The 9,032-nt window shown below is 44.6% G+C and overlaps 1 protein-coding gene across 1 annotated transcript in view; it reads right to left on the bottom strand.

The window, feature by feature from the left end:
- Window positions 1-181: 181 nt before the first annotated feature.
- Window positions 182-9,032, bottom strand: part of EIF4G3 (eukaryotic translation initiation factor 4 gamma, 3) — a 77,542-nt gene continuing 68,691 nt past the window's right edge. The window contains exons 28-33 of the mRNA XM_009707900.1: window positions 8,140-8,221; window positions 6,216-6,314; window positions 5,161-5,307; window positions 3,863-3,944; window positions 2,235-2,381; window positions 182-1,265 (exon numbers count right to left, since the gene is read on the bottom strand). Coding sequence (XP_009706202.1) covers window positions 1,084-1,265; window positions 2,235-2,381; window positions 3,863-3,944; window positions 5,161-5,307; window positions 6,216-6,314; window positions 8,140-8,221 — 739 coding nt within the window. The 3' untranslated portion in view covers window positions 182-1,083. The remainder of the gene's footprint in view (window positions 1,266-2,234; window positions 2,382-3,862; window positions 3,945-5,160; window positions 5,308-6,215; window positions 6,315-8,139; window positions 8,222-9,032) is intronic.

Below are 9,032 nucleotides of genomic sequence, written 5' to 3'. Positions count from 1 at the left end.
AAAACAACAATTGCTCTCACCCCTCTTTTTTTGGTAGACACACATACATACACACACTATGTGTACACAATTTGGAACCGAGGATCTACACAATGAAAGGGAAGCCAGCACCGCTCAGAGATGGTGCACACATTCAGCAGCTGTCAAAGGAGAAGTCGTTTTACTTTCTTTTAAACTTGCAATGTTTGTCTTTATTTTGTTCTTTATATTTTGAAAGTGAAAAGAAATAGTATTGAGTCAATTTCTTTTTTTCTTTTTTTAAATATTTGTTCTATGTATTTACAAGCCTTAAAGTTGCTCTAAAGGTTCTGAAAGTATCACTAGAACTTTTTCCCCAGGGTAGCACTGTTTTGAATGAGTTATTTTTCGGAGCACTCTGGTCCGCAGCGGTTTTCTCAAATGCATTTCCTTCTGTTCCAAGGTTATGTACGTTTTGATTACTATTTTCTTTTTAAATTTCTGAAGCAAGCTGAGAGGCAGGCAGAAAAGTCTGACGACAATTAAAAAAAAAATTGATCTCTTCCTCATCTAGCTTACCCCAACCCCCTTGAAAGTTTTGTCTATTTATCATGCTTTGAAACAAAACTGAGGTGCATATGAAGGGGAGGGAAATTTATTTCTCTGCTTTTGTTCTATTATACAATTTGTTTACAGAAACTGCAAATTTAAAAATTACACTGGCATTTGCAGTCCTTAAAATAATAAATTAAAAGTTTTCAACTTTTTTTTTGCTAAACAGATTTGTTTTGCTTTGTGTTTTTTGTAAGTATGAGTCCTTGTTTAAAAAGAAAAGAAAAAAAAAGATTAAAACAGAAAATATTTTCTATAAATAATACATGTATTTTGGTTTAGTGCTCCCGCCCTCAGGTTTGAAGTTTACTTTTTTTTCCAAGTACCTTTTTTCCTCCATGATCACCTTTGTGTTTATCTATTTTTAGCTCTCCCACTCGTGCATGTGTGGGGGAAGGGGGGTTCTGCGCGAGAATTGGCCTTGCTGCACTGTGATTGGCGGAGACGTGAAACTTTTTAAAAAAATACTTAAATTGTTTCTTTTTTTTTTTTCCTCTCTCTGTATTTTAAGTTTTAATTATCCTCTGACTCCTCTTCGGCCTCCCGTAGCCACGTGAAGAATGCTGTGACAGATTTTAGCGCTACTCCTTTCCCGTTCTGCTCCGCTGGGTCCTTGCTGCTTTCCCACTTGTAGAAGGCATCCTCCGATATTACCTCCTCATCATACAGGCAATCAAAAAACATCCGCAACAAATCTGCAATAATGGAACAACAGGAGAGAACATCTGTTAGCACTGCGCAGTTCCAGTCAGCGGACAAAGACGTGGTTACGGATAAGGGGATTAATGTGACCGTTAACGCAAGAGATGCCGATATGAGCAAAAGGAAGGTCTGTTGCTGAGTTATTGCTTCCTGGCTGGTCACACACAGCTGAGAGGGAAAACAGGTCCCTCTGATGCCGTGGGATAACACATGCTCCGCAGAAAAGGGAAAGCTGGGGAAGCAGCCGTGGGAACGTATTATCTAGGGATGGGCCAGAAGGGAGAATCCACAGCAGCCCGTCCTCCTCTCACTGGACCGCACAACCTGGCAGCCTGGCTCCCCTCCAACACCTGATTTTTTGCGGCTCGGCAGGAGGGATAACGAACGATTAGCGCCTTAAAGCTCAGGACCATCAAGTCGGGTGGTTTTGGGCACTCTTTGATTTTGTGCTGCAAACTCCAGGGAATCCCTGTTTCTTTGGCAACTCTTTTGCCTCTTTTCCAACTACTGTTTCCTGCAGTGCCTCTGGGACAAGACTCATCAGTTATCCAACTCATTTTATTCCCTCCAAGCCCACAGACATCTGTGGTGCAGCAATGCAACTACAACACCCAGTGTTCCCACATGCCCAGGCATGGCAAACAGATTATTTTTTACTGCTCTTTTTTCCTTCCCCCTCTCTTTTTATCAACAGAGGTTAGTCCTTCCTTCTGCATGGCTGCGTACAGGAGCAACCAAGAGAAGAGCCAGCCTCTGGCCAGGCATTCGGGGACCTGCACTGCTCTAGAAGCTGGAATCTGGGCAAGCAGAAACCACTGTGTGCTGTTTTCTCTCATCTGCTACGTATGAAGGTAAGGAAAAGCACATCCTCTTCCAGTCCACCGCTAGACTTTACTCTCGCAGAAACAACCTTTCCTTCCTACTGTCAGGGTTCAAATCCCCAGCACAGAGGTAACACTTACTAGGAGGCTGATCAAGTTTTACTATTGATGCTTGTAGTGCATAAAGTGCTTGTAGTTCCTTCTCTGTGTCCGAGTCTAGGTACTTGAGTAAGATCGGCACTCTCTGTTTGATAACAGCAGTGTCCACACGGAAGCTAGAAGAGTCCGCTGAGGGGAAGAGAAGAAAACAGGGTCAGCTTTGGTACACGGCAGCAGGGCCGGACCTTTTATCGCCTTTATTTATTCAAATAGAAATCACAGATACAGGTTATCGTGGAGAGGAAAGAGGATGAGAAACCACAGGAAGTATTTCTGTTCAATGGCTTTTTCTGGCAGTCTTGGTTTTCCAGTTCCCCAAATTCAACCAGTCTCTGCAGCGACCCTGGCCCTAACCAGCCTGCTGACACACGCAGAAGAATTACAACCTTACTTTGCAGCGCACATTGTTGTGTTTCCACAGGCAACTGGATGTCCAAAGTGCATACAATGGCTAGGGCTAAAATTTCAGTTATATAGGTTTTTAGAAAATTGTGTCTTTTTTTTCCTAAAAATACTAAGGCAGAAACAGAATCATTAAGCTGCGTATGACATAGGAAATCAGGAATACATTAAAAATACGTATCAGAAATCCCTCACAACATGGATAACTTATTCAGCAGCTTTTAAGTAGATCACGTAACACAACCAAGTGATATTTTGAAAACAAAAGGAAAAAACAAACCCTCAGTTAGAGGCAAGGTCAAAACGTAAACCAGAAGCAGCTGTTCCTGATGCACATCAGGGAACCCTTAAACATCTGTAATCAAATCCTGTGTCATTCGCTGTTACCGCCAGGCGGCATCGGAAAGGTTCTGTTCTCGGGGAGAAGAAAGGAGCCAGGCTCTCTCCCCTCGCAAGAAGATGAAGTTCAGGCCATTCTCCCCACCGAGAAGCGAGACTCTTACAGCTAAGAGCCGAACCGGGTGCTTTACGAGCACCATTTTTTGCCTTGCCAGATGCCAACAGTAAAGTTAAAGAAAACAAAGTGAACTGACCAGATGTTTCTGGCTGCAGCGCTTTATTCAAGCCTCCCTAAGGGCCTGAGGCTCACGCATCTGACTTGGGAACCCACCCTTTCCTCCACTTCCAGCCGACTGCTGTGCATTTGAGTAATCCACATAAACCATCTTTCCAGGACTGCAACTTTGGACACAAAACTATTAACAAGACAGAGATGCGGGCTGGCTTCTCTCTGCCACCCACGCTTCCAACTCGCACGTGGCAACCTGCGATGGTAGAGTGCCCACGTGTACTTGCTGACACAGAAGCAGAAATGCTAATTATCTTAATGACGTCTAGCACATTTCCACCTTCTCTAAAAAAAATCAATTAACAATCTGGCATTACTCAGAGCCGCCTGAAACGTCTGCTCACGTAAGGTCACCGGCACACCCCTGGGCCTTGAGAACACCGTAACCGGCAAAGCGCCTGGCTGTCATGGGGGGAATGGACATCCTGCTCTCAAACACTAGAATTTGATACAGTGCAAGAGTCTGAGGTGTGTGATAAAACACAGCCTCGAGGGAGGGAAAAGTGATATAAACCTGAAAAATAGAAAATAATTCTTTGCACGTTCAGTTTGTATGGTGTTTACATTGCAAGTTACTCACCTATAATAGCTGCTTTACAAACTGCTGTCATTAAAGCTCTAAGGAATGTAGGTGAACTCATCTGGCTTTCATCTAGATTAGCCTGAAATCAAGAGTAAATGGACCAGTTAAAAACACACCACTGTGTGAGAGCAACCGCTTCCAAATTCCACCGCTGAATTTGGCAGCAAGTTCAAGTTCAGCCAAAGCTGCTGCAGTACAAATCCAGTTCACCCCTCTGCAAAAACTCAGCCTTCCCTTTCGCTTCTTGAAACTAGCTCAGGTACAACAACATGCAACAACAGTTCTCATGTCACCGACGCACCATTTAACTACTCCCACAACCAGTCTTTTGTCTGGAGAAACAAACTGAACCAACAACGCTTGGCTTTTGCAATGCCCTTACACATTTTCTAAGAGTTTTAGTTTTTTGCAACAAATTTTACAGTGTGCTCCTTGGGTGGAGACTTGTTTGCTTTATAGAAGAAACTGAGAGAACGGCTATGTCTATGTAACTTGGACAAGACTACAAAGAGCCTGTGGGTGCCCCCAGATTTTCAGTGCTGCTCTCAGTCCGCTCTCGACTTCTCTAATGGCAGCAGTGAAATGACATTTCTAACACACTGCTCCAGCAACAGAAATAACTGAAATCAAGCTGCCCAAGATTTAGCTGTAAGCACAGATCTAAATGCATCAGGCTGGGTATAATTTCAGACACTAGAATAAATACTTGGCTTAACGGGATGCAGCCAGAGACAGAGGGCAAAAGATCAGTGGGTTGACAAGGCGCAGCCCCCCCTTTTTTTTCTTTTTCTTTATTTTCTCTGACAGCGCCTGGCCCAGTGCACTGGGAAAGGTACACGTGCCCTCAGTGGCGGCCCCAGACGTTTTTGCAGGACGGCAGGGCATGCAGCTGGGCAGGGGGGATTTGCATAGGTCATGTTGCAAAAAGCAATGAGAAGCTTTTATCCTCTATTTTGAGAAAAAAGGATGTAGCAGTGTACTGGCTCTGAAATGTGGTAAGTAGCCAGCAGCAGTGTATTCAGTGTCAAAAAGCCTACAGTATTTAAATGGCCGTTACACAGTTGTATGTCAATATGGCTAAAATTCTTTCTCCCTAAAGCTTACTGTGAAATAACTGACTGATTATATTTTAGATTTTAATTCTTTGGAAGTGTTGATTGCACAGACCTGATCATCTTAGTGTCCTATGCCTAGAGAGGAGCCCTTTAGATGCAGAGATGCTCCTTTAGATAAGAAAATATTTACAGAAGCCGTTAACGAACTATGCGCAGGGAGGGTGAAAATAGTCTTTGTACCTCTACCCAGTCAAAGATTTGTTCATCATTCGCCTTGTCCTCAACAATCAGTTTTTCTAGCTGCTTGTTCAGCTCTTCTGCAGAGAGTTCTTTCTCTGAAAGTGCTTCTGAGGAACTGGAACAGTCAGACTCCGTGAAGTCCAACTTCTGCAACATCACAAGTGACAACGAGAATTAGTTAAATATACTTTCCTATGCTGAATTATACCTAATTGAGGCAGCAAGCTACACTTCACTCTGCTTTCTGGCATCTTTCAACTGCTAAGTTATCATTACAACGATTTATGTACTTTCTCTGTTCCAAAGACTATAAAGCATTTTACAAACACGTGGGAACTACATTACCCAGCAAAGACAACCAGGGATCTCAGAGCAACTCCAGCCCTGCACAAAATAAAATGCACGGTGCTCAACTAAAATGATGGGGAGCTGGAATGCAATTACCAGAGCTGGCATTCACTCAAAGAAATTGCAGCTAACGCCCCAATTCATTGCAAAATGTGACAGAGGAGCTACAGTCCCCTCATCCAGCCCCAGGCCTTGGTAATCCATTTCATTTCCTGCAGCGCAGCACTTCCCAAGTGCTAAAACGGGGCACAGCATCACTTGGAGCTCCAAAGGGAGACCTCCAGCTTCTTCCTTCGGAGCACCACCAGCAAGAGCCGCACGGTGCCCTCCGTCAGCCCTGGCTCCTCTCTGTTGTGAAACCCCCCAGGATCATAATGCAAGGCGGGATGAGTGAATAATTGCTACCATTTATTCTGGCCCTTCTGCAGACCGTCTTGTCCTTCCCCCCAGCTGGAGAAAGGGATCTCCTAGAGGAAGCTGGCCGACGGCAGATGCGTGCCTAGGATCGGAGGGACAAGCCCGTCCTCCCGGCATTTCAGAAGGGAGGTGCTCAAATAATCTAACCCCACCTTGGTGAGGGAGACCCCTCACCCCACACCCCATACCAACTGTAGGTAAGAATGGTATGGAAGAGGGTGAACAAACGGGGCGCGAGACCAGAAAGCAGTGTGCCAAAATCATTAAGCAAATGCTCGCTCTGAACTCACTTGTTCCATGAGAAAGGTATGTACATCCTCTCCTTCGGGTAAGTAGTCCTTCCAACTGAGGCCAGACTCCCTCCATAAGGCTCCCACTTTCTTATGGCTCTAAAACACAAAGAGTTTGTTCATTTTAAAGACCTGAGAGACAACCAGGGGAGCTTACACAGGCCGGAGTGGTGCAGCTGTGTCAGGAGAAATAAAGAACCGTTCAGCCACCAAACAAGATGCCTAGCAATGAAGTGAAAACATCTGGAAATCCCGTGCAAGAGAAATCATATATGCAATCTTGCCACAGGTATACACATCTTGCCAAGTGGTCAGACGCCACGGTGATGGGTAATAAACAAGGCATGACGTGACACGTGGGGTTTGCAACAACTTCAGCCAGAGATTACCCATGAAAAGTGACACATCTGAACAAGGCACAGTTTCCCACGGCCATGACACAGAGCTGGCAGTTAGATGACTTACGATTCTCGTCCTGACTCTGTCATTAACTTACTCCTTGACTCACACTCCCCCTGCCTTGACATTAAGGCACCAGCAAACTAGCTACTTTTAGAAAATAATTATTTACATGGCTGTTTTCTGTGCAGAGATCAAGCCTCAAATTCAGGTACATAATGCCAAGTTCACTCTTCCGTTCCTAGAATTTATTGCAAACCTTGAGAAGAGCGCCTTTGCAGCGTGTACAGTTCAACCCTCCACACCCTCTAATGTCACGCTGACTTTTCGGTACCCTGCCTAAGAGGGCACATACACAATTCTGACAAGAATAAAACCACTGGTAACAACCAGCTCTTTTCACCCGAATGCTTTGCCAAAACTTTCACCTGAAAGCACCTGCACAAGGGAGATCAGTGCGTAGCCTAAGTTAAGCACTGATAAAAGCAGCCTGATTTTTAGTTTGCAAAGCAGTTTACAATTTTAAGTTTACGATGCAGATCATTAAGAGCTAATTGTGCACAGTTCCTGCTACGATTCATCAGGATCTGAATTAGATGACTGATATTACATCAAAATCCCCGAGTCCAAGTGCTGGCCTGGACAAGATTGAATTAGAAAGCTGTGGCAGAAACAGAAACCCCAGGCTGCGCTCCAACCCCAGAGCACAGCAGCTTTTCTTTCACAGAACAGAGGAAAAAAAACAAAAGGGACTCGACTGTCCGAAGAAGCATAAGACTAAAATAAATAAATAAAAAGTCACTACTTGCACTGCTGGACTGAAATGGTCCTGGAACATTTGACCTTATTTGAACGCATGCTTTAAAAAAAACAAACAAAAAAAAGGGAAGTGAGGGATTTTACAGGGTTGAAAATAGACACTATCCAAAGTGCAGCATTTCGCTGGATTAAAAAAACAATGAAGACAAGAAATGGAGACAGAGTTATAGGGAAACCACCAAACTGTTTGGACACACAACTGTGAAATGTGTAAGAGCTCTGGAAGTAACAGGGTGAAGAGGTGTCACTGCCCCCAGTGACGGGTGACTCTTAAGAGTTGGCAGGTTTAGTTTGGATAAGCACCCAGAAGTCCGAGAGGCCATCTGAAGCTTATCCGAACCCTCAGAACCTCTCTGGTCTGCAAGAACAGCTCTCTCGCAAGATTTCCGGCACTTGCTGCTTCTGGTCAGCCCAGAAATACCTTGAGAATCTCCCTCTTGCAGTATTTCAGCACTCTAGCTTCTGGAAGAAGCCAGGTGCAAAGGTACCTGCAAAAGGGAAAAGTGATGAGAAAAAAAAAGTTAACTTTTTGGAACCTTGTAAGGCTCGGTTGGAGACTGGGGATGACGAGGCAGGGTGCCGAGGCTATCTGGGCTGGCTGGCCCATCCCTAAATATCTTCACGTGGGAAATGTGCAGGCTTCACGTGTAAACATGTGCTCGCTGCATCCAGCTCCTATCTACGAACGGTACATCTCGACACTTACCATTTGTTTGCATAGAAGGTGCAAGATTTCAGCAAGCAAGATGCCGGCTCTTCCCACAGGAAGCAAAGGTTTGCTAAATTCTCTAGAATGAAAGAAAACCAGATATTTTTCCTTATAATGCGAATTTGGAATGCAAGGCAGGGGTTAGTGATCAAACGGAGGCAGGAAATCACCTTTAACTTCTGCCAGGGATGAAGGATTGGATCTAGCTAGCGCTGCCGACAAAACAGACTGCAGCGATGGAGTGCGCTTGCCACAACAGGGCTAATTACAAGGACTTCATTTTTATGTAACGTCAAATCCACTCATTTTGTGGGATGCTGCATTCCGGTAGCAGGACCCTTTTTGGGGAAAAGGTTATTATTTTCTTAATACGCTACTGACAGGAAAAGGAAACCATTCAATTGGCTTCTCGTTAATCCCCAAATATAGAAGGACATGTAGAAAATACAGAAACTCTGGTCCTGAAAACAGATTCCAGTCTGGCAGACAAGGTTTTGTGCCCATTTAAGGCAACGCCCAGGTGGCAGTTATTACACTCCGAGACATAAAGACTCCTGCACGATACCTCGCTCCCTTCAGATCTAATTCTCAGAGCCCCAGCATGCTCTCAAGTAACTCCGACTGTACAACGCTGGGGTGTTTTTTAGCTCAGATGAAACAAACAGGATTGAAGTAGATTTATGGGTAAAACTCCCCCCACCCCGAACGGTGACTACAGAGCAGCAAGCTCCCTTCCCACCACAGCTTTCAGTCTGGTGCAAGTCCTGCACGACATGCAGCAAGCCTTTTATCAACTCGTATGAGAAGCTGAGCCTCTAACTCTACTCATCTTTTATCTACTGATGGGAACCATGCTGTGAAAATACTATAGCAGAGCCAGGCAGACAGCT

The sequence above is a fragment of the Cariama cristata genome, unplaced genomic scaffold (assembly GCF_000690535.1).
Source record: "Cariama cristata isolate BGI_N322 unplaced genomic scaffold, ASM69053v1 scaffold11089, whole genome shotgun sequence".
Lineage (NCBI taxonomy): Eukaryota > Metazoa > Chordata > Aves > Cariamiformes > Cariamidae > Cariama > Cariama cristata.
The sequence above is the reverse complement of the archived record's forward strand: the minus strand, read 5'-3'. Positions and strand labels throughout refer to the sequence as shown.